Source organism: Rhinolophus sinicus, chromosome 9 (genome assembly GCF_057876585.1).
Source record: "Rhinolophus sinicus isolate RSI-liver-muscle chromosome 9, RSI-T2T, whole genome shotgun sequence".
NCBI classification, from domain to species: domain Eukaryota; kingdom Metazoa; phylum Chordata; class Mammalia; order Chiroptera; family Rhinolophidae; genus Rhinolophus; species Rhinolophus sinicus.
Genome location: NC_142509.1, coordinates 38,889,956 through 38,915,905, shown reverse-complemented (window position 1 = coordinate 38,915,905; position 25,950 = coordinate 38,889,956). Strand labels below are relative to the sequence as shown.

The 25,950-nt window shown below is 49.5% G+C and overlaps 1 protein-coding gene across 1 annotated transcript in view; it reads left to right on the top strand.

Moving 5' to 3' along the window:
- Positions 1 to 25,950, top strand: part of TMEM132D (transmembrane protein 132D) — a 404,012-nt gene that overhangs the window by 344,948 nt on the left and 33,114 nt on the right. The window contains exon 5 of the mRNA XM_074321404.2: positions 11,828 to 11,971. Within this exon, the coding sequence (XP_074177505.2) occupies positions 11,828 to 11,971 (144 nt within the window). The remainder of the gene's footprint in view (positions 1 to 11,827; positions 11,972 to 25,950) is intronic.

Here is a 25,950-nt window from a genome sequence, read left to right as displayed (position 1 = left end):
TTCTGCTGTCTCATTTCGATCTTTTCAGGGGAGGACCCTTGGTGCCCGAGGCAGACAGAATGTACCCAGCTGAGTGGAGCTAGACTCCTTTGTCAGGTACGCTCCCTGGGTGGCAGGCCCGGCAGGAAGAAGTCTCGGGTCGGGGAGCATAGGTGATAATAACACGCTCACGTGTCGTTTTGCTTACCACAAGCCAGCCACGGTTCTAAGGACCTTTCACGCATGCAGCCCTTGCGTCAATCCGACAACAGGAACCTTTCACAGTCCCCATTGTACAGATGAGGAAACTGAGGCACAGAGCTAGTAGTTAAAGAAAGTGGGGTTCAAGGCCAGGCTGTCTGGCTCCAGAGCCAGTATCCTTCATGCTGATAAGAGGTGTTACCGGCTTCCTCCAGCTTTCTTTTACATAATATCTATAAAAAGCTATAAACAACAGGCACACTGCTCATTTCAGCCTGGAAAGATGAAGAAAGATGTAGCGTTTGAGTCCGGCCTGGAGCCTGCTCTTTCAGGATCATTTTAAACAGCCAGCTCCACTGGCACAAACAAGTATGATGTTTAAAATGCATTTAGATTCAGGTTTCAAGGGTCCGTCTCCTACAGGCAGCCAGTCTAGTGCACAAAACCCTACTCACAGCAAAGTCTGACATGAAGAAATTCAAGGATTTCCCTCCTGCTTCTGCATTTTTAAAGTCTCTCCCATCCTTGCTGCATATATTTATTAAAACAAATCCTGGGTCGCGTAAAAGAAGCCTCATAGTTACACGTACGCGGCATGCCTGGAGAATACATCAGCTGGGGCAGGGTGGAGGGTTCTGCTGGGGTGGTGCCAGGAGAAAGGGGGGCCAGTGAAGAGCCTGACAAAAATGTTAGTGACGATAAAGGTAGATTGTGGAAGGCGGGAGAGGAGAAAGGCAGCCAGTGACACCAGGATGCAGAAATACTCGAATGGGAGGACATGGACCCCTAGGGCACCATTTATCCCTACAGCAGTGGGTCTGTACTGCTGGTGATTCGCCCCAGAGGACATTTGGCAAAGCCCGGGGACATTTTTGGTCATTGCAACTGGAAGGGACACACTACTGGCCTCTAGTGGGTTGAGTCCAGGAATGCGGTCAACTGTATACACTGCACACGACAGCTGATAACAAAGACTTACCTGGCCCCAAACGTCCGTCCATTGTGGAGGCTGAGCAGCCCTGCTCCACGGGGCACAATGTTGGTACGAGGGTAACAGATCCATTCCGTGTTTTGAACTTGCAGATTCAGCCTTTGTGCAAAGCATGAAGGCTTCACTGTATTTCAGGACACATGGAGATGTTGTCAGCCTTGAGAGTATTGAGGTAAGAGTTAGCAATGGGAGAAGTTGGGAAGTCAGTCTGGTACAACGAGCTGAAAGGGAGTGGACGCAGCACCGATGTTTCCATCTTGTAAGGCGTGTGTGTGGAGGGGTTCAGTCATCCATCTCCGTGGCAGCGTAACACAGCAGTCGTTTATCTTATTAACAACTGTCATGGCTCTGGGAGGTGACAGGACTCAGCCACTCCCTCCCACGTGGCAGCACCCTGTTCCGGCTTCCTCTCGTTCACATATGTGGTGGGTAGATGCTGGATGCCGTACGTCTGCGGACCAGACCACTTACCCCTGGCCTCTCCATGTGGCCTGCGCTTCCTCGCAACATGGCGGCCGAGCTCCAAGAGCAAGTGTCCCCAGAAAGAGCAAATCTGGTGGCATTTGTGCCACCTTTTATGCCTGAGCCTCAGGTGTAGCAGCGTCACTTCCACTGTAACCTACGCTTCAGACGGGAGTCACAAAACACCAGCCTGTACGGAGCGTGAGGACACCAGAGGTCCCACGTCTGCATAGGAGGAGTGTCAGAGGACCGGCGACATATTGTAAACCACCCGGGAATCAACACATTATCTCTTGGTTAGAGGTGTGTTTGCTTAAAACCATAAACAGAGCCAAGCGAGGAACCAAAACAGGAATCTAATTATATTGACTGAAAAGAGAAAAAGTAGAAAGGAGAGATTGGTTTTCACCGGTCATTCCAGAAAATCAGTAGATAATGTCTAACCCTACTACATCAAGAAAGCACAAGACAGCGTTTTATGCAGATATATATATGAAAGGGAAAAAAAAACCCTTCCTAACATGCTTAGAAATGTTGGAGACGGTTGGCCGAGGGGAACAAATAATGGAGTTAGGGAAGGGTGGTGACCTTTTGTGGCGTTTAACGATAAACCCCTTCACACATGTAATATTTTAACAGTGAGGTTGTATTCCTTGATAAGACACTAAAATGTACATTAAGAGCAGAAAAAGCACCGTGCACTCGCTTGTGTGCAGTGGCTTCCGGAAGACGGCCTGACAGGGCGGAAGGCGTGAGCGTCCTGTGGACCCCGCAGGGTGACATCTTGCTGCTTCCCTGTGGGTGGAAAAAGAATTTGATTTTACCTGGTGTGGCTGCTAAAATGCAATAATTCTTCCTACCGGGACACAGCCATTAAGTCCAGGCGCTGATGTACTTTAAAAAGCAGAGTGGTTTATAAATTTGTTTGCAATGCAGGTGCCAAATTGACTGATGCTTCCCACTTGTTAAAAGAGACACGCAGGTTATTTATCGTGATGCGGCATTACTGCTAATGAGAAGTAGCTTTCCTGTGGCCACCTAATAGCTCTCGGTTTAATGTGGGATGAATGAGAAACTCACAGCCTTCATCATTGCAGGGTTTGTAATTGACAGAGGGACAGGGTGGGGGCTGGAATGGCAGAGCTTGGCCAAACAAGCAAAAGGCAAGGAGAGAGTGATGACTCGTTACTCTGTCTATGACGTTGTTTATCTTTATTGGGGAATGGGTTGAAAATATTTAAGAAATTAGCCAGAGTTAAGAAATCACCTTGAGGAAGAACATGGCGCAGAGACGTCAGGTCTCCATGTTGATTGGCGCTGGCTCTGCCCACCCTCGTCAAGCAGAACCCAAGGCCGTCCACTGGGAGCTGGAGGGCCAGCCACCCAATGCGTAGAGGAAACGTTGACTTTTCAAACCTGAGCAATCTAGTTTGGCCTGGGGCGTAGCCCAGAATTTAACGAATGTTTTCTGAAACTGAAGTTGGGAAGCGTTGTGTGTTAGGATAGATTGGGTTACAGTGCAGTGACACGTAGTTCCAAAACCTCACTGCCTCACGGCAAGGAAGGCCTCCTTGTTGGTCCTGTGTCTTATCCCGTGGGGGCCAGTAGGAAGCTGAGTCACAGACAGTGACTGTGGTGCAGCTGCCTCCTCAGTCTCCAGGGCATGTGGTGAGAAAGAAGGGATAATTGTGCGCGAACAAGCAGTATTGACCCTCACATTGTAGTGGCTGTAAGTGCCCACATGACTCTACCCAGCTGCAAGGGACCTGGAAAATATAGAGCAGCAAACGTCATATTCGCTGAGCCTTCCGTTCTCTGCCAGAAGCTGGAATTCGCCGGCATGGCATATCCATCAGCCTTCAGACTCTTTGGCCGGGCATCTCTTCTGATTAGTGCCCATGCTATATACGAGGTGTTTTAAGGTCTTTTCCTCATATTTTAAATATCACCTTTGAATATGATATACTTTGGCGGGGGGGGAATCATTTTTATACTGATCTGGGCATATCTTCAACTGAGCAATGTGTTTATTTTAGTAAGAAACCTAAATTCTTGTGTCTTATGTCCCTTTGACATTTGATGTCCGAGATTTCAGGTGGCTAAGGTACTATTTCTTTGTGTCATTGGAGGTGGGGGTCAAGAGCAGATGCCAAATGGCAATATTGTAAAATTTAGGATTAATAACTTAACAGGATGTGCCTTTTCATACGATGCCGTGTCGGTGCATGTGGTAGAAAACCAGCAATGGTAGCTGTGCAAAGTATCCTGTCTCCATTTCCTGTCCCCACCGTGTAAAGCACGTCTTCTCTGGTAAATTCTGAAAACCCACCTTATTCAGCCTTCCCTGGGAGAGAGCAAAGTGCCTGTGAGGGTGTGATGCAGTGTCTGCCACTTGCGTGCACCTTCGTCTTGCTCTGTTTCCCATCATGCTTTGTTTCCGACATGGGGAAGACGGAGTATGTGGGCATCGCTTGGGCTGCCTGAGATTTGGGGAGAGGTAGTGAGGTTCTAGAATCATCTGCCTGGTGTGGCGGCTTCCTAATCGTGGCAGGAGCAGCAAGTCCATGGTGCGCCCAGGCTGTGGTTCCAGGTGTGGTTCTTGGGAGGTCAGCTGGAGTGTTTCTTCAGCGCTGTGGGCAAGGCAGGGCTCCGTCCACAGTCCTTGGGGAACCCCTTTCTGTCAAAATGAGCTAGAGCAAAATCTGTTGTCTGTCACTGAGACCGCCCCACATAGTGTTTCTCAAACTGAACATAGTTCCAGAATTTTTTGAGTAATGGGTAAAATTGGTGAACAACAGAGTACATGTTCTAGGAAACAGGTCTATTAGCAATACAGGAAGTTGCAGATGTGTTAGGAAGAGAACAGGGTGTCACAATGTTGGGTAGATCTCAGCTGTGCTCCTGTGGGTACAGTGTCAGCTTCTCAAGCGCTGTCAGTCTGTCCGTGTGGATCCTTCCTGCCGAGTCCTAATGACCTATGGCAATGCCACCACGTGTGTGTGCTCCACTCAGTGGAGCTTTAATGTGGCTGTATTAAGTGAGTGGTTAGTCTCCCCTAGAATTATAAGCACACAAGTGAAGAAACGTGACTTCTGGTATCTGTTTACATTAGTGCCAATCCTTACCTCATGTCTCCGTGAACACAGAATACCCAGGTTTTTTTCCTCTTTAAAAAGTAAGTAAAAGGCTTGTCCCAGCTTCCATCTTTGGACGTTTCTTTCCTGGCACGGTAGCAGCTTTGTAACATCTGAGTCTGTTTTTGCAGCTGCTGCCCTTCTCGGCACTGGACAGGTGCCCGACCAGGCTCCCCCTCAACTCATCCCGTGGTCCTGGGCTTCCCTGGCATTCTGGTAGCCTGTGCCCAAGTGTAGAGTGGACACCCCTGGGGGATGTGTGCCTCTAGCCTGCAGTCAGCCATTCTGGGAGGCCAGAGCTCTGCAGAAGCGGCCTCCCCCGCCATGGCGGCCACACCTCAGCCCTCACCCCCCCCCCGGCCCCCGCTAGTAAGTTAACTCCATCCAGCCGTTGTGTCAGGCTCTGCTTTGGGAAGAATTCAAACTAATGCAAGATCCAACTTGTAAATTGGTGGACTGAGGTTGATCATTGTTAAAGAAATGCAAAGTCTGTCTCTCAAGAAGGAGTTAGAAGGAGACTTACAAACAAATCTGTTTTCATCTAACTACGTTCCTGGTCAACTTTATTAATGAGAGTTCTTTATCAGCAAAGGAAATTGATTCTTGCAAGCATTTTTTTCACCACCTTTGAGGTATGGTTGACCTGTAAATGGCTGTGCACAATTAATGTACACAGCTCAGTGAGGTCAGAGATATGTGTACACCTGCGAAACCATCACCACTGTCGAGGTCGTAGACATCCGTCACCTCCCAAAGTTTCCATCATTATTGCTATTTTATCATCGTGATTATTTGTGTGTGTGGTGAAAACACTTAACATACGATCTTCCCTCTACGAGGAATTAATTGAAAGCTGTGGACTCTCTCAGAGAATGAATGAAGTCGCTGAAGAGGCAGGAACCAGGCCCGACTTTTCAGGTGCCACTATCAGGATAACTGGGATCCAGCCACCTGAGGCTCCTGCTCGCTCCCCGTGAAATTCCCACGCCAGGAGAGAGCAGGGCAGCCATCTTTTCGGAGACGCCTGCCTACTCTTCGGCCTGGAGGAGAAGGTTCTTGTGATTTTCAGTGCAAAGGAGAAAGGATGGTTTCCCCAAAGGAGAACTGATGTCCTGTTACGCAAAAGGAGTTCGGGCACGCAACACAGAAGTCTCCATCCCAGCCACGCGTTGTTTCCCGCTTAGAAATATCGGGAGGAAATCAGCCTCGGTGTTTCACTCCAGTCCTATTTGTTGGAGAGTTTAGACCCTCTTTCTTCTTTCCTGATTAACAACCTCTGTGGGAAATGCTCCCTCTGTGCAGTTGTACATAAAAATCAAGCTTAGCCAGCGCCTGCGAACTTGAATTTCCATGTCCTCCAAGTGCCTTTGTCTCCAATTTCTCTCACTGGGCCAAACGGAGTGAACCTCTCAGCTTGGTGGTGAGGATTGTTTCAGGGCCATTTATTAAAATGGCAAATGTTCTCCAAAAAGGCCAGAGTAATGCTGAAGGCGAAAAGATCTGGCTTTTTCTCAGGGACAGTGGAGTTCAACGTGCCTATTTCAGCCTGAGACCTGTGGGATATGATGGCGGCCTCTTCCTTCCAGGTCACATCAGATGGGACTGTGGTTGTCTACGTAACAGAACGTAAATCAGTCAGTCAGTCAATAAGGTTATTAAGCAGGGTCTTTACCTCGTCTCCACGGTGCTGGGAGGAGAGGTCCGAGATTGGTCCTTAGACGCCTCTGACGAGTGTCCTGGGGCTGCTGGGACAAAGTGCCACAGACTCGGTGGCTTCACACAACTGAAGTGTATGCTCTCAGTCTGGAGGCCGGGAGCACAGCGTCAGCTGGACATGCTCCCTCTGAGCACCTCGGGGACAGTCCTTCCTGCCTCCCCAGGGTCTGGTGGCTGTTGGTGTCCTTGACGTTCCTCAGCTCGTGGACGCATCACTGCAATCTCTGCCTCCATCTACACAGAGACACCTTCCCCTTGTGTGTGTTTTCTTATAAGGACACCAGACACTGAGTTTGTGTGTGCCCTGGTCCTGTGTGACCTCATTTTAATTCATTATAAATTTCCAAGGTCATATTCTGAGGTTCCACGTGGATGTGGATTTGGGGGCACACTCTTCACTCCATCTCAGCCATCATTCACATTTGTGTTTATCAAACACTTGGAGAGAACTTACTGGGCCCCAGGGCCTGCTGTGAATACTCTGCAGTTAGTAACTCACTTGAACCTCAGGCAAACACTAGAGGTGACACTGCAATTACCCTCATTTTACAGGTGCCCCGAAGTAGACAGCACGAGTTAAGGAAGCCTTCACTGCCTGGGAACATCCAGGGGTAGTGTCACAGGTGGGATTTGAACCCAGTGGTCTGCCAGAGGCTCTTAACCACCCTAGCACACTGAACATGTGGCTTTAACTACATGCTCTCAGCTTTGGGGTGCAAGACACAGCCCCAACTCCAGCACTGCCCACAGAGCGGGGGGAAAGAAAGGAAAAACACAAAACCTCAGCATGTGCTTTCTTCACAAACTTTTCTGGAAGCCTCTCACCAAGTGACTTCCATTTATATCTCATGGACCAGAACTGTGTCACCAGTTGAGGGCAGCCAAAAATTACATTTTATTTACTAAGTAAATATACATTTTAGCTGGGCATCTTGCAGCCTCAGACAAGGACGGGGTTTCATCAGGAACGCTGACCGAGCACCACACGCTCTCTGATACACAGAGCATCCATCGCTCAGTGCCTTTTACAAGTTTCCCCCAATGTCAAGTTTTCCTGCATACATTATCCTCCTCTGCTCTGTTTTAAAATTAATTTTCAAGGGTAAATGTGATTAAAGGACCATGTTCATACACAAAGCATAACATCAGGACACTAGAAACATGAGGATAAAAAACAAATACCACTGTAATAATTGTTTTCTTGTTTCTTTTTTAAATTCAAGTATAAATACAAATTAAATTTATTGGGGTGACAGTGGTTAGTAGAATTACACAAGTTTCAAGGGTACAATTCTGTAACACATCATCTATATATTGCATTTTGTATTCACCATCCAGAGTCTGTTTTCCTTCCTTCAGCATATATTTGACCCCCTTTACCCTCTTCTACGAATCCCCTCCCTTCTTACCCTCTAGTAACCACTAAACTGTTGTCTGTATCTATGAGTTGTTGTTTGTTTGTCTTGTTCGTTTGTCGCCTTCAGTTTTACATCCCAAACATGAGTGCAGTCATATGGTTCTCGACTTTTTCTGCCTGACTTATTGTGCTGAGCGTAATAATCTCAAGATCCATTTACATTGTCACAAATGGCACTATTTCATCTTTTCTTATGGCAGAGTAGTATTCCATTATGTATATCCAATCATCTACTGAAGGACGTTTTGGTTGTTTCCATGTCTTGGCCACCGTAAATAAAGCTGCAATGAACATTGGAGCACACGTGTCTTTATGGATAAATGTTTTCAGATTGGGGGGGGTAGATACCCAGGAGAGGGATTGCTGGATCTTACGATAATTCTATTCTTAATTTTTTGAGGAACCTCCACAATGTTTTCCATAGCAGCTGTAACAGTTTACATTCCCACCAACAGTGTATGAGGGTTCCTTTCTCTCCACAGCCTCTCCAACACTTGTTATTACTTGTCTTATTGATAATATTCACTCTAACAGGTGTGAGGTGGTATCTCATTGTGGTTTTGATTTGCATTTCCCTGTTAATGGAGTTGAGTATTTTTTCATATTTCTATTGGATGTTTGTATATCTTCTCAGGAGAAGTTTCTGTTCAGGTCCTCTGCCTGTTTTTTTTAATTGGATTGTTTGTCTTTTTGTTAATGAGTTGTACAAGTTCTTTATATATTTTGGATATTAGCCCCTTATTGGAGGTATTATTTGCAAAAATCTCCTATCCAGTTGGTTGCCTCTTTATTTTGTCAATGGTTTCCTTTGCTGTGCAGAAGCTTTTTAGTTTGATATAGTCTCATTCATTTACTTTAGCTTTTAATTCCCTTGCCTTTGGAGTCAAATTCATAAAATGCTCTTTGAACCCAAGGTCCATAAGTTTAGTTCCTATGTTTTCTTCTATGCAGTTTATTGTGTCAGGTCTTATGCTTAAGTCTTTGATCCATTTGGGGTTAATTTTGGTACACGGTGACAGATAGCAGTCCCGTTTCATTCTTTTGCACGAATGCCACTCTAATTCGGGTTCCAACCCATCAGACCTCCGTATGACAAATTATTTCATGGTTCTGAGTCAGGGGACGGCCCGCGTCCGATGCCCTGCCCGCACATCCGCCCACGGCACAGCGAGGTGTCCCCTTCCTCGATGCCAGTCAGCTTGTCCTCTGTGGTCCCACCTCCTGGCCTCTAAGAGGCCCCCAGTTCTGCCGTGACTCCCAAAAGGCTGTCCTGGCACACACAGGGCGTCCAGGCACAGAAAGGGGCTGAGGTGAACCAGGAAGGACTGAGCGCGGGCTTTCTAAAGAGGTCCTGCCCTGTTTCCTCGGCTCTGAGAAGCTGCGAGAAGGGGAACCCGTGGCAGGAAGGCAGCTGAGCTCCCAACGGATTTATGGGTCCAGTAATCACCCTGGTAGGTCATGTCTCAACCCAGGCCAGGGCCCTGCCGGGACTTGCACCAGGACCTCCTCTTGTCTGGACACTTGGGAGCCACCCACATGCCATTCACCTCCCACAGAAAGCAAAGCTGTGCGGGAAAGGTTCTTGCCCTGAGAGAAGTGGAAATGCACAGACTGGGCAGGGAAGCAACCCCCCGACGTGTCAGTCGCTGGCCCCACTGAGATTCTGTAGGCAGAGCCAGGCACTTCACTCAGAGACGGGAAAACGCGCAGACACCTGGGCCTACAGCTGCTCATGGACCTCCCAGCGTCACTTCTCCTGGTGGCAGCCAGATGTGCAGACGCGCTAAAGGCCTCTTGCGTTTGGTTGTTGAAGCCAAGATGCTGTTTACTTTTCCAGCACAGGCGTTCGCCATCGCTTCCCCTGAAGCTGGGGTCAGAGGTCATAATGCTGCTCCGCACTTTTTTTCCTTTCTTTGAGAAGAGACAACTTGGGCCAGAGGAAAAGAGCATTTTCCCACTTCTTCCCCAAGTGTGAACAGTTCCTTTTGATCTGTACTCTCCGCCTAAAGTAGGAAAACCTGTGTGACCTTTTCCTCCCCTGAGGTGAGGTGGCAGGAAGCAACCCCTGTTCCAACGTTGCCCCTTCATTCTTTTACTGTGTTTGTAACGGAAATAAAATGGAATCAGGCCGGGAACCCACGGAGGAGAAAAATAATTTAAAAAGGTGCATAGACAATGGGGCTTTCGGAGGCTGTGCATATTCAGACATGGTCTGAATTTGAGGCATGGTCTTTGAAATTCAAGTACACGCTGAACTGGAATCTTGTCTTTTAAGATGAAAATCAGGGGGGAAAGGCATTACCGTACCCAAAGGCTAAACAAATGAGCTAATTACCAGCAAACCCAGTCCTATAAAGGAGAAGTAAGGTCTTACATAAGAAATGCACAGTTAACATAAGGGAAACGGTTATGTAATCTTAGGCTGATAAACTTCTTCAGTGGGTTTGTGATTTCACATAGAAATCAAATTAGGAGCCTCTCGGCAGTCTACTGCTTGCTGAGTGACGTGGGAAGCTCCTAGCGCCCCCTCAGGCGGTTTGTTGATGCTCTATGAGGGACGGGCCAGACATGGTCAGAATCCCAGGATAACTCAGCCTGCGTGATGACACACGCCTCCTAGGGACGCAGCCCGCCTGTGGTGAGAGGGAATTGATCCGTGGGTGTCCTGGGCTAGAACTCAGATGTCTGTTACACAGACAGTTATATCAGGACTCCGATCTTCAGTCAGAGGAGACAGTCCCCACACAGAGGGATGGGACCCCCTCCCTGGGGGTTGGGGCTCAGTTTTCTCCATCTGAAAAATGGGGAACCTCTCAGGCCTTCCCCCCAGCTCAGGAACCACAAGGATCCTATGAGAGAAGCTGAAGAAGGCCTGGGAAGGGGTACAGAGAGAGGGCTGATGCTCAAGGCCTGGGACAGCGGCCCGAGGTGTCCGGGAGCTAAGAAGGGGTCAGTGCATGGTGTCCAGCAGCTGGAGAGCTGCGAGGTGACGGTGTGGGTTCCCGTCCCTTCCCAGTAGGGTTTCACACATATGGACCAGTTGTTGTCACTGGACACAGAGCAGAAGCAGACACAGCCCCAGGAAGCTTGCAGTCTAGAGGGGGTGAAGGGATCGAGTAGCTATGAGTGACACTAAAATCCCAACTGTGTCAGGTACCGTAAAGGAGATTCCATGCTATTCTTTCCTAGTCTGGGATGCTCTCAGCTCTGAAAGCAGATAATAGGGCCAGCTGGGACATCCCGACAGACAGGCATTTTGAGCTGAGCTATGAAGGAAGTGTGTAGTAGGCAAAGTGCGTGTGTGGGTGTGTGTGCTGTGCACGTGTGTGTGTCACATTTGTAAGGATGCGAGAGTCACCACGGCCGTAATAGCATTCCAGACACGCATAGAGGCCAGGAGCCCATAAGAGCCTGGGAAATGGACAGGAAGTGAAAGAGTGCAGACAGTGAGGGTCTCCTGGCCCCCACAGGCCCCTCACACACTACACAGGGGGTGTCACTTACCCAAACCCCTCTCATGGCACCTCGCTCCTCTGGCCAACACGTGACTGCTCAAGTTGGGATCGTCTTGTGTGAGTTCAGACCTATTGGATGCAGGGGCTGTGTGACCTCGGGCACATTACAGCACCTCTCTGTGCGATCTGCAGAACAGAGAGGCTACTGATGCTGTGGGGGCACTGTGAGGAAGATGTGGTCGTGTCTGTGAGACACACAGAGCAGTCCCGGCCCAGGGGGAGCTTTGTCAAGCACAATATTAACGACGGTTAGCTGCCGTGCCTCCACATATGGTGCCCGTCCCCACCACACTGCCGCATGGGAAGGGCAGGCTTTCTGATCCTGAGTGGAGGGCAGGGGCTCCGTGTGGGAGGCTGGCAGGGGCGTCTGCACACGGGCAGGACGTGATGGAGGGTGTGCTTGCTCTTCCAGGAGGCAGAGCTCCTGAACACCGCCATCCTCACCGGGGAGACAGTGGCCGTGCCTGTGAAGGTGGTCTCTGTGGAGGAGGACGGCACCGTGACACACCTGCTCACCTCTGTGCAGTGCCGATCGTCTGATGAAGACGTCATCAAGGCAAGTTCACACCTGTCCCGTCAGCATCACCCGCCGGGACCTCTGGGTCCCCCCAGGGTCCCTCCCTTCCCACCTGCTTCTCATGCGCTTGTATCAGGAGACAGAAATCGAATAGGATGGAAACTGCCAGGGACGAGAAGGCCGGCCTGTGAAGCTCCTGACCTTGTGTGTTTGCCAGATGCTTTTGGCATCTTCCTGGCCCCGGGGGAGGTCATGGGGGCACTCAGGGCACAACAGTCTGATTGAGGCGACTCTCCTCCAACCCACCAGGCTCAGGGTGGGGGGTGGGGAGCGCAGGGGCTGCCAGGACCTTGATTGATGGACAGGTGGCCCTTCTCTGGGATGACTTCATAGGGCAAAGCGATCGTGTAACGTCATGGGGGTGTGACGTGTACAGTGACGCCCAGCTCTGCCTTACAACAGCAACACTGGCCATGGGGAGAGGGAGGAAATCCTCCATTTGTCTGGCCAAGCCACTTGTCCGTGAGTTAGGGACACAGTGAACGGCCTTTCCTTACGTCCCTGGACTCCGCCATCTTCCCGGGCTCCTCTTGAACTCTTTCTAAATCGAATGCAAAAACGTTTGAAAACAGGCGCGCTGGGAGGCACGCTGGGCTGGGGGACTCTGAGTCTCACTCTGCCAGGAGCTTTGTAGCTGGCTTCCCGTTGGCAGGGGAACGTGGCTTTGTCACTGGGCCACCACCTGCCCCAGACTCAGAGCTGTGATGGCAGATGCAGCCCAGCTGCTCCTCCGAGCAGCCTGCCAGCGGGCGCCCCGAGCCAGGGCAGGCCAGATGGGGCACGGTTCCACTGCCTCCTGGTTGTGGATCCAGGTGTCCTCAGAGCACAGTCTCCCTGCCCTCTGTCAGGCACAGCAGGGAGCGTGTCCCCCACCAGAAGTCTCTCCACCTAGTGCGAGGTCCTGCTCAAGACCTCAGGGCCAAAGCTGGGGCAGCGTGCGTGTCCTGAAGTTGCTGGGAGAGAAGGCGGAGGTGAGGGAATGGCACAGCAGGGACACGTTACCTGACACACCGCCCACCCTCTGCTCAGCCTGCTTCCCATCCGCACCTGGCAGGTCCGTCTTCCCCGGCTCAGGCCAGTATCTGGGCTCGTCCTTGGTCTCTCTCTCTCTCTGTTTCTCTCTCTCTCCCTCTCTCCCCACCCTCATATACAATCCTTCAGCGTGAGCAGTGTCTTCAAAGCATACCCAGGATCCAGCCCTGCCAGTGTCTTCAAAGCATACCCAGGATCCAGCCCTGCCCCACCCCCAGCCAGCCCAGGTCAATGCAGTGACCTCCCGACTGGTGCCCGGTACCCCCGACCCACATGCCCACATGCCCCTTCCCCACAGTCTGTCTCTGGGTGGCAGCCAGAGGGGACCAAACTGTAAGTCTGACGATGCCATTCCTTGGTGGGAAACCACCCACTGGCTTCCCTCCCATCTCAAAGGAAACTGAACTCTGACCTCATTCCTGTTGGTCCCCCGCCTGCTCCCCTTCTGGGCACACTGGAGTCTGGGCTGTCCCCTCACAGTTCAGACAACCCCCTCCTCCCTCTGCTGCCGACTCGTCACACACCTTTCCATCCAGTTATCACTTATCGAGTCCCCTCTATGTCAAGATCCCAGAAGAGCACTTAGGAGAGTAGGAAGCTCAACCTGCAGAAGGGAGGGTCTCAGAAACCACCGGTACCCCGGGCAGTCTGCTGCTCACGTTCTTGTTAGCCTCAGGTTTGTCATATTGTGCAGTGACTTTATACTCTAGAGCATCTCTTTGGTGATTGCATGTGGTGTAGCAGCTATGCCATCCATTTTTAGTTCCTTCCTGGCTGTGCAACTTCTACGAAGCACTGCGGTTTCCAGCAGTGGTCACTGAGGCTTTGTGTCTCTGGCTTTCCACTGCCCTTCTTCTGAGAATAATAACCCGCTTTCTCTAGAAAATCCCTCCATGTCCTGACACAAAGTAATAAGTAATGGTTTGTTGAATGAAAACATGGCAAAAGAAACCCAGATTTGTATTGAACATTGAGAAACATCTAGTGAGGTGTAAGGTGTCAGAGCCTCCATTTCTCCCCATATGGTTTTTCCACTTAAATTGACTCTAACACACATACTTTGTGTTTCATGAGCTACTTTAGTAAAACTGGATTTGGGATGTATTGTTTGTTAAATGCTCAGAGGCTCCAGTGAGACACATCTGGAACCCGACACTGACTATGGGCCGAAGGCTTCCAATGGCACCACCTGGTGGCAGCAGCCTGAATTGCAGGCACAGCACTCAACCTGACTCACATGCCCATAGGGATGAGCCTCGCTAATTCCCCTCCTCCGTTTCTGTGCCGGAAATTACTTACTTGACTTACAGTTCTGTGATGACAAATGCATTGTTATAAGAAAAGGGAAGTATTCCGATTCATTCAGGCACCGAACAAGTGCTGTAAGTTGTTGGATCTCCTCTAACCTCTCTAGGCAGTTAAACACTGTGTCACGGGCGGGGTGTGTGTGGCTGGCACAAAGCCACTGTGTTGTCCTTCTGAAACCCACCATTAGCATGGTAGTGTTTTGCATGGTGATTTAGGAGCCAGACCTCCACTGGTGCTAAAATGAGGCAAGCAGTGACCAGCTTGAACTTCACATTTAAAATGTGTGTGAGCGTGCAACACACACACCCGAATGTATCATTAATGAAGGTGGCCGCAGGTGATTAGTGCAATCAAGACGTGTGTCCCTGTCTTCTGCTTCTACAGAGTTAAAATTAATAGGGGGAAAAGGATGTCAGAAATGCCCACGTAGAACCCAAGTTACAGGTGATACGTCTCCAAAGGGGGTGTTTTTATTATTTGTCTTTCAGAGTCCGGCACTGAGAATTTCTGTCTTACGAGAAGTTGACAGAGTCTTGGTTTTAATTTTAGGGTGATTACAGACGCTTCTGCTGTCTTTCCCCTGAGGGGAAGGTCTTTGGTCCAGGAAGAGAGAGAGAGAGAGACAGAGAGAGACAGAGAGAGAGAGAGAAAGAGAGAGAGAGAGAGAGAGAGAGAGAGAGAGAGAGAGAGAGAGGACCCAGAGGCATGATGAGTATGACCAAGACAAAAATCAAGCTTAGGGCCCTTCCAAGTAAAAGCATGAGGACAGATTTCTCACTCTGGACTAAGTGGTCTCACAGTGAGAAATCAGGGTGGTCCCACATCCCAGCCATGGACCTTTCACTGGGCCCTCAGGTCTCTGAGCAACATTTCTCACAATCAGCGCACAAGGCTGGAGGGTCCCGAGGGCTATTCTACACGGGGCCTCTCCAGTGGTGTAGACAGGGCTCCCGGCACCGGGACACAGGAAGACCCAGCCCGGGGAATTCAGGTATCAGCGAAGCAGACATGAGCATTTCAGCCACCGCTGCACATGGAGACACTTTTCTTTTGTAGCGCCCCATTCTTTAGAGACCCAGCACTCAAAAGATATTATGAAGGCTCCCATATAGAAGTCAAGGTGAAAATCACGCCTAAAATATTTGTAAGAGTCTTAAGTATGCACATAAATTATTCAACCCTCACTGAGCTTCTGTCACACACTGGGCACTGTCCCAGGCGCTGTGGATTTAGCTGTGAACAAAACAAAGACATGATTTGAAGAAGAAAATGAAAAATCCTATTTTCATATACATTTTCACAAACATAGTTTCATATATATTTTTTTCTTTACAGAGGAGGAAAATAAGAGATATTTTCATATACATTATGTCCTGCATAACCTACACAAATAGTTCCATAGAGAGAGCGCTATGTCCTATATTTTAATATGTAAAACTTCATATATACAGTTACATATATATAGTTTCCTCCATAGAGGAATAGGTCGTATTTGCATATCTATTTACATATTAATATACAGCAGGTCCTTGAATGACGTGGTTATATTGTCGATATATTTGGAAACATCTGGGAAAAAGTATTCACCATCTAGGTAGACGACTTCGTCAGGAATTTACTATGTGAGAACATGTTTTCATCAATTTTGGTTTTGTTTTCAAAAGTTCTTTTGAATAGAAAACGTGCTTCTGTTGCTGTCCTGCCACAGCTTCCCCGTCTCTGTGCCCACAGAGAGCAGGACTCTTCCTTGAAACCTTAGAAACGCTTTTCAACCGTCAGTGATCCCTGGTGCCCTGTCTACCCTCTCAGCTTCTGTGGGGTGGAGTAAATGAGCGTCTGCTCTCCCTGGGTGTTTTTTTGTTTTTGTTTTTGTTTTTGCCTTTCAGGCCGGCTTCAAGTTCAATTCCAAGACTCTTCCGTAATTTGAGAAAATAAATAAGTTCAGCCCCGGTTCACCCAACTCCCGTTAAGTGGTTGTAGGCTTGCAGTGCGGTAAAATAATTCCCCCTAGGTCCAGTTTGGTTCCTTCAGCAATGAGTTCCCTCCCTCCTTGTGTGGGACTCGGCCGGCGATCAGCTCGGCCGCCCGTCCCAGGAACACCCGTGCCCGCTCCCTACCTCCGCTCCCAACACCCCCCTGTCGTCTCCTGCACTCTGAGTGCATCACATTTCGGATGACACGACCAAAGGTGGTTTCACAGGAGGGAGGAAGTGTCCAAGGGGAGCAGGTGAAGCGGGGTCAGCGTCAGACTCAGTGAGCGTCTCAGCTGGATGAACTCTCGGGGGCACTGGGACCGCAGAGAGCCAAGGACAACACACAGGTCACTGGGACACACAGCGGCACAGTCACAAGTGTATCTTCTTACAGTGGCTTGTTTGAGCCAGGATGGCTTCAGCTTCGCGTGATAAGAGCCACACGAGACTAAGTCCAGTGTCTCTGCCAGCCCCACGCAGCAGCCCTCCTGGAGGTTACAGGAGTGCCACAGGTCACAGCCAAGAGTGACCCATGCTGAGAGCAAAAGTCCTGTCGGCAGGTCCACTGCTCTTTTGCTCCTGAGTAGCCTGTACAATGGACAGCGTACAGGTGAGAGCCGCTGTGAGAAACGCCCTCCAAATGCACGGACAGGCACTCCTGACATGCGCGAAGCTTCTGGGTTTGCTCACGGTGATGTGTGAGCCGTGGAGAAGCCTGACAGCAGAGGCAGGACATGGGAGGGAGTCCCCGCCCAGACCTGCCTCCTGAACGGCTGCTGGCAGACCCGCAGGGCCTGGCCTGTTAGACCCTGTCTCCCCGGGGACTGCAGACTCGTTGGTAACCAGGAAGGTGACATCCGTGGGCTCTGCAGGGGCGTGCCCAAGGAACACGCCATTCTCTCAGCCCAGCTTCTGTTTCCTCCCTTGTGATAAACACATGGTGACAGGGAGATTTGCCGCCACTAAAAGGAAAACAGCAGCATTAACTCAGTGATAAAAGACAACGGCATTCTCCTTGGATTCCGAGAGGCAACAGGAGGGGTGGGCTCGCTGCTGAACTGGAGAGAATGTCCCCAGATATGGGGGCAGCCACCACTCAGCTCCAAGGAATGGTTCCTGTGCCCAGACACTGGTCCAGCGCTGGCTGAGCTAATGACTCTTCAAGAGAAACTAGAAACTCCGAATCTTAGGTGAAATCTCTCGTCCTTTAAATGGTGGCAGTAAATGCGTATTCACACAAAACAAGTCCTGTGACCTAATTTGGCAGAAGGCCCTCAGCATGGAACCCTAGGCCTACAGTACAGCCGGGTCCCTTCGACAAGTCCCGTGATGTCTGAGCTCAGGAGCTGTGGGACGGAAATGGACCAGGGCTGCAGGCAAAGATGGGTCATGGATGGGACGGTGATGAAAACCAAGACAGGAGACAGCCTTTGGCCAGAGAGCGCACTGCACACCGGGGAGAAGATAGTGACAGATGAAGGAGGTCCCCTTTCAGGGAGCACCTAGGGTGGTGCCCACGTGCACCTGTGACATGCCGCTCTGGCATCAGACCGTCACTCAGCACAGCATTGGCTGCTGTGGCAGACTGTTATTCTGATGTCCCCAACTAACCAGGCTGCCCTGCTGTGGTCCTCGCCCACGTGGGTGCTGCCTGGGCCACGTGGCAGGTTAAACCAGTAGACTGTTAGCAAGACTAATGGGGCCACAGGCTGACAGATGATTGCTCCTGGAAGGCCTGCTCTTAGCATCCAGCTGCCACACAGAAAAACCTGATTTGGCGCCATGGGGGTGCGGGGGAGAGAGAGAGAGAGATGGAGAGAGAGAGAGAGATGGAGAGAGAGAGAGAGAGACCCTCAGCCTCCCGGCCACCCCCACCACGCAAGCTCTTGTCTAACTACAGCCCTGCAAGAAACCCCAGTGGGGGCCAGCGAGAACTGCCCAGATCAGCTCCAGCCCACTCACACGATCACGAGAAATAACGACAGCTGTTGTTTTAGCCACTGAGCTTTGGAGAGGTGGGTTCCACAGCAGCAGGTAATAAAACCAGGGAGATCTCATTTCCTTCTGTGATGGTGAATTTTATGTGCCGATCTGGCCAGGCCACAGTACCCCGATACTCGGTCAAATGTGACTCTGGATGTTTCTGGAAAAGTATCTTTTTAGATGAGACTCACATTTAAATCTGTAAACTTTGAGTAAAGCAGATTACTCTCCATAAGGTGGGTGGGCCTCACCCAGTCAGGTGAAGGCCTGAAGAGAAAAAGGATTAACTTTTCCTGAGGAAGGGAGGCTTCTGCCAGCAGATGCCTTTGGACTCAAATTGCAACGTGAGGTCTTCACTGGCGCTCCAGCACGATGGTCCACCCTGCAGAGTTTGGACTTGCAGCCTCCACAGTTTCATGAGCTGATTCCTTAAAATCTCTCCAGATAGATAGATGGGTATCAGGAGACAGCTATGTCTAGATGTCTGTATCATGTATTTTGATATATCTATGGATACATATCTCATGTCTGCATTTACAGACCTATACATCATATATGTAGGTACATGTAGATGTCTGTCGTCAAGCGAAACAGTGTTATTTCTCAGCATCCCATGGCTGACTTGGTCCCTGCACCTGTGGAACAGGACCAGCCTGCCGTCACCGGCTGCCCTCCCGCCAAGCTCATCACTGACGGGAAGATACTTCGTGTTCTCTCGGAGGCCACAGAAGCCTCAGAATAGATGCTAATTCACTGTAATTGGAAGACATGGATCTTCCGTGGTGCTGCGGGGAGAGTCGTGGAAGCAGAGTGGGCGGGGTCAGGCGGGGTCGGCCCGGCCCAGAGGCTGGGCTTCCCATGTGTGGCTGGCGTGCAGCAGGAAGGCTTGTTGCTGATATTCTGGCTCCTCCCCCTGGAAGCCCGGCTCCTTCCATGGCCTTGGCCAAGCGGTGGGAAGACGTCCTGGGGTGCAGAGTTAAGGTTGTCATTCCCAAAGACTGGGCAGGCAGTACAGTGGCCACACCGTGTGAATTTGTCACAGAAACCCAATTAGTTATGAGCTCAGAGGGGAAGAATAGAGAGAAATCAACATCAGATAACGAGGGCGATTTCACCCCTTCCCTGCATCGAGGACCTTCCTTGCAGCGATGGTGAGAAAGGAGCCAGGATGCACGGTTCCCCTGACAGCCTTCCTCCCAGATGCCTCTTGGGACGTGAGCATCTTATTGCACTGGCCTTTGAAGGGGCCTAGTTTCTCGCAGGGTGGGCCCTGCCCTGAGCCCCTCACTGGCTCCCACGCCCCGCTGACCATGCTGACCAGCAGAGCCGCTGGGGGGGGCAGGGCCTCCAGACCCGGCAGCCGCTGCCCTCGGGCCTCTGCCAGGGTAGGCTCTGCAAACTTCCTTGCCTTCCATCCAACCCCAATGTGGGACTCGGCCCTCACACAACTAGAAGGTTCTTAGATGTGACAAAAACAAAACTTGAAAGACAAGGATACTCGTTCCAAGAAGCTAGGTGGACAGAGCACCGCTGTGCTTGCAACAATAATGAATTTTGTACACTGAGAAAGCTGGGCAGGTACCGTAGCAAGATGGTGATGCCTCGCTAGGGTGATTTCATTTGTATAGCACTTTACATGTTTTCGAATAATTGTCTCTTATGTTCTCCACATGCGGAAATACATAATGTTAAGTTCTCACATCATATTAAGTGGTGGCATCCAAACTGGGCTCCTGGTTTTCTCCTGGGGTCCTCTTGCCCCACCATCCTGCACCTTGAAAAGACAGGACAATGTTTACTCGGGTGCCTGAATATTACTTTGGATGAATATTTATACAGCCAGACTGAGTTCATTCTGGTCCAACTTTTATTAAAATTTTCCTCTTTTCTTGAGCTCAACTTCAAATTACACCCAAATTCAAGCAATTGGGAAACAGCCTTGCTTTTCTTTGCAACATATAAAAACCCCAAAAAGGAATTAGACCTTTTCATCACCTCTTCAGTATATGCGGATTGTTAAAAAGCTGAGCCTTTGCCGGGGTGGAGACAGTCCATTAGGCGGAAGTGAAAGTCCCTTCTTAGACAGTCAGTCAATGCATTAGTCATTACAGACATTCCTAAAAATAAAGTAATCAAGTGCATTTATGTCTTGCTTCATAAATGTAAAGTGACAGCCTGTAACATTGCTACAAAAATGATATTATCAAGACAAAAAGAATCTGAGAGAAAATTGACATGCGGAAAGGAGAAGGTGATAGATTTGAACAGTTGGCATAAATATAAATCACAAAAGAAGACTGGTTTAATGCAATCTGAGAGTCAGAAACTGCAGGTGTTAAAAAGACTCTCCTCTCACCAGGTGGAAATCGGATGATTTCCATCGGGCTGGAAATCGTTGGTGAGAAAAAGGCTTTGGACAAAAAGAGCCAGCTACAGAAAGGCTGTTTAAGTTTGTGCGAGAAATAACGCATCCTTAGAGGACATGTGTTATAATTTTTAGGTGCAAGGTAAGCATCAGGAGGCACAGAGGGTCATTTCCCTCATCTCAAAAGTCATTTTTCTTTCTTTTTTTTTTTTTTTGTGGTGTTAGGTAAGGGTCCAATTTCATTCTTTTGCATGTGACTGTCCAATTTTCCTAACACCATTTATTAAACAGACTATTCTTTTCACATTGTGTGTTCTTGGCACCCTGTCAAAGATCAGTTCAATGTATATGCATAGATTTATTTCTGGAAAAAGTTGTTTTTCTGAAAACATAGTCCATTTTAAAGACTTTTGGAGGAGCTATAGCTTACTAAACTGCATACCGACAAATACTTCTATCTTATTTGCTTGCTCTATGTACTGAAAACTGTGCCCCAGACCTGTTGGTGAATTCGTTATTGCTTCAAGGATCTTTTCTGCCAGCCTCAGATCTCATCATCTTTTATTTATTCACGGTTTGCATATGGTAAGAGCATTCGGGAGCCGTTTCCTCTCATTGCCTCACCCTTGACCTGGAAGGTGCAGCTCAAAATGAGAAAGAGGCCTGGAGACTTCATGATTATTCACGAAAACTTCAGACCACCGTGGACCCAATTAAGTCCTGGCTGAGGTCCAGTCGGCGTCCCGAAGTGTGGGCGTGGCCACGCCTCACAGCACGCAGAGGGATGCTAGATGACACATAGGTGTTTTTGAAATACAACATCTGTGCATATAATTTAATATATTGAAAATGTATGTAAGCATCAAAACTGGAAATATTTTGCTTAGAAGAAGGTTAAGGGGATTTCTGTAAAATTAAAAAGAAAATACCGATAGTAGAGGCGGTGTTTAGACATGTGGCCAAAAAAGGAAAAACCAGACATGACGGTGGTCTACACATAGGTGAGCAAAGCTTGAGAAGGGTTGTGGTGGTAAACGCATTCATTTATTCATTCAGTAGGTCTTGAATCCCCTCTCTATATCAGACCTGCTTCTACATGGTGGAAATACAGAGATAAACAAAAAGTAGATAAAGTAACTTCCATCGTTGTATTTGCATTCTGAAAGGGGACTGTATCTCTCAGGATGCTGTTAGATGAAAACAACAGAACAACAGACTGAAAGTAGTTACCCATACCGGTTACAATGCATTCTGCAGACAACAAGCTCAGAGGTTGCCCGTCGCAGATGTGGCCATGTCAGGGCTCCCGACTAGCTTCCCAGCAAATCTCTTGGCACTGTACTCACTGTCGCACAATGGCTGCCACAGCTCCAGCCGCAGCACCCTCACACCACCAGGTCTCATAGTTACGTTTCCTGTCTGGCCACATACTCTTTCTGTTAAGAAACCACAGTTATAACGCTTAGAGAAAACCAAACATTTCCCACGGCTAATTCCTTAACTTCTTTCAAAAGAGAAAATACATTTTCCAAGAACCATCATGACTGTGTACTTTTCTATTAACTCTGAAGTTGTTTTAGCTCCATGGATAGGCTATCATTTTTGCTCTTTGAAAAAAAGCCTGATTGTTTTGGAAAACCCCCACGAGAAGACCAAAGGGAGAAAAGCCTTTTTTTCCACAGCATTTGTCGCTCCATTTACCCACGAAGCTTTCTCCCGCCTCTCATGCTCACTGCAGTTCCGTAGGGTTTGGGGTAAAGGACTTTCCTCGCTCTTCCATGAGCCCCCATATCTTGGGAACTCTGCGGGGCTTGGGTGACCCCCCAGTTTGTCACGCTGCCACTTGAATTCAACATGAGAGGATTTTAATGCAGAAGACACATACATACTTAGACCTAAGTTCCGCCTATTGCTGGGCAGAGTGAGTGACGGCCAATTCCACAGTGTCACACGTTACGGGCAGAGGGACAGGCTGTAATGGGGGATTATGAATTAAGAAGCAGTGGAGAGAAGGCCTAGGTCCCTGGTCGTCCATCATTCCATGGAGAACTGCACGGGGACCTGTTGAGGGGCCGTGAGGCCTATCTCCGCCCGCTGTTGCTTTCGACCTCGCAAGTGGGAAAGCAGCCTTGTCAGCTGGGGGACAGACAGACTACGCGGACACCAGCAGTCTGGTTTTAGCTGCCAGGCATTCATGGAAATGATCTAGAGAGTCTGACTGCCCGCCAGCTAGAGACAGGACAACATGCCAGCGATGTCATAAGATGCTAAATGCCACTGTAGTCCCTCCTGCTGGGGAATGGCGAGAGCCCCCAGGCCCAGCAAGGAGCACAGAGAGCTTCTGAAGTTGCTTTAAGAATATTCTGCTGGTGTGTCGGCACCTGTGTGGTTTTAAGATGCTGAGCAAACCCAGGGAGATGGCCCTTGTGTCTCTGGAGTTGACCATTGTCAAGACACGTGGGCCCTTTGCAAAGTTGCAGGAGGGCCTGGCAGTCTGTGCCATGGCCAAAGCGTCACACCAGAGGTCCGTGTTCTGCTTAAAAGTATATGTTAGCTTGTTGTTGCTGTTTGTTTTTGCGTTCTAATAGTCACATGGCATCGGCTAACTTACCGTGCTTTAGTATAGAATCAATTGCCCACATTTAAATCCTCTGATATTTCAGGTCAGACTGCAGGCTGGGTCTTGACTTGAGATACTAGAAAACCTGCAACACCCAGCCCGCGTTCGTGCACGTCAGACGCCAGCTGGAGCTGAAATGTTCCCGGCCCTTTGAGTGGAGCGGGGGTTCCCCAGTTTGCCACAGGCCCACCTACCCCCATGTAGCCCCAAGAGTGAGTCAAATGAGTGCACAGGTCCCTGAGGTGTCCCCATTTGCACAAGCCCAGCTCACAGGTCTTCACCTGCCTCCGCCCTACAGGGCATCTGCGTTTGTGATGCTTGGGTTAAAAATCATAAAGCCCTCTTGTCAAGTCCCAAATTCCCTCACTGCTCACTCTGTGCCTGGGCGACTTCCGTAACCTCGCTGAGCCTCATTTCCATTACCCCGTAAGTGGCGGCTGTGAGAATGAAGATGAGATAATGCAGGTAGACGTGACAAGTCAGCCCAGCACATGGTGAAACAAATAGTCACTGTTGATAACACCACAAGCGTCAGAGCACTGGCCACCACCGAAGTCCTAGAGGCAGCGGCTCCAACAGCAGGCGTTTACTTCACACAGCTCTAGACGCTGCAAGTCCCAGACCTCGGGAGGACTCCCTTGCTGGCTTGCAGACGGCTGCCTTCTCACTGTGTCCTCACTTGGCAGGGAGAGCAAGCTCCGGTCTCTTCCTCTTCTTATGAGGTCACTGATCCCATCTCGGGGGCTCTACTCTCGTGACCCTCATCTGAACCTAATCTCCTCCCAAGGGTCCCCCCAAGACAATCACATTGGGGAGTTGGGCTTCAACCTGTGGGCTTTCGGGATGCAGACAGTCAGTCCATGTCACTGAGTGTCATCTTTTAGGTTTAGACATTGGTTTTAGCCGGTGTCATGTTCCCAGGACTCTGTAGGGTAGTTCTTCTTAGAGAAGCAGATCATAACCTGTGCATCCAGGGCCTGCCCGCCTCTGCAGTAGTGGTGCCGCATCAGTGCTGTGATGGGATCTTGTCCTACACGTGCACGGAGGGAAACAGCCCAGAAAGAGTCTAGCCAGAAGAATTCAAGGCTCCCTGGGATGGCGCTCTTGGTGTCACGATTTAACCTCGTATAAAGCTTTGTTTCTAGCAGCCCAGAGCGTCTCTTCTGTTTGAGCCAGACCCACCCGTGGCCAAATCTTTATTTGTAACACCAGGCTGTTTCCAGTTTGGGGGCGGGCGTGGTGTTACAAATAATTCTCCTTATGGAGAATGGCGTGGGAGGAACCAGGTCACGACAGGCGTCCTATGTTTGCGATGAATATTTTGCTGTAGTTACCTGCTTATGCTCAGCACACATCTGGCTCTCCAGACCTACAACCACTAATGCATTTTATATATTTCCAAGTTGGTCGCAGGCATCCGTACACTTCACCTCGGGACACTTCAGTATGTCTGTCATTAACTCAAGCTCAGTACTTGTTTTCAGCTCATTTATTTAGGAAAACTTATGTTCCGTAAAATGGACAGGTCTTCATAGTGTCACATGGTGAGTTTTGAGGAAGGGGTATGCGTGTGTACCCTGAACCCCTGTCAAGAGAGAACATTTCTACTGTCCAGGAGAGTTCCTTCATCTCCCTTTCCGGCCAGTCCCAGCCGGCTCTAGAGAAACCGCGATTCTGAGATTCCCTCAATAGATTAGTTTGCCTGTCTTAAAATTTTATATAAATGGGGTCATCCAGTAAGTATGGGAGGCTTCTTTCAATAAGTGGAATGTTTTTGAGAATCATTCGTGTTGCAGTGTGAATCAATAATTCTTCTGACTGCTGAGTAGTTTTCCATTGTGTGACTACACCACTGTGTGTCTAAGTGTTTTTCTGTTGATGGACCCCTGACGTGCTGCCAATTTCTAGCTCCTATGAATACTGGTACAGACACTCATATGCCGTTATGTGGACACATGTCGCTGCTGTCACTGCTCTCCAATAAATGCATGTGTTTAAAATTTCTGGGTCATAAGCCGGGTATATGCTTCACTCTGTAAGAAACTGCCAGACGTCCCCCCACCAAGTCTGAGAGTTCCACTTGTCCCACATTCTTGCCAACGTTTGACACTTTTCACCCTCTTAGTGGTAGCCACCCAGTGTGCGCGTAGCCAGCTGTGTGTTCCCAGTGGGGCCGGGGCACCAGGCATGTCGCCGCTGGACTCAGTTCAGAGCAAGTGCTATCTCAGTCAGCTCTTGCCACTAGCTGACCAGGGAGCAAAGTCCTGGTCAGCACGGCCCAGGAGCTGAAATGATCTCCCACCAATTTCCACACCCCACGCATGTGTCGTGAGGGTTGTTTTCCTGAAGACTTTACTTCTAAATCGACCTGCCCACAAGGTGAGCGGCTGGGTTGCTGGAAAAAGTCGAAGCATCCAGGTCCTGAGTCCCAGCCAGAAAAGGAGCAGGAAGCCATTCGGCATCACAGCAAAGTCACACTTGAACAGACAGTGATTGGTGCCACCTCCATCCAGCCGGTACCTAAATGCTTTCCTCAGAGTAGGTTGTGGGTTCGGGTGAAGAGGGTTAAGGGGTAAGAAGGTGGAGCTGGAGGGGAACCAACGAGTCGATCATCCCGTGTCACCCAGGGCAGAGACTTGCAGAAGTCACTGAGACAGTTGAACGATGAGGCGTTTTC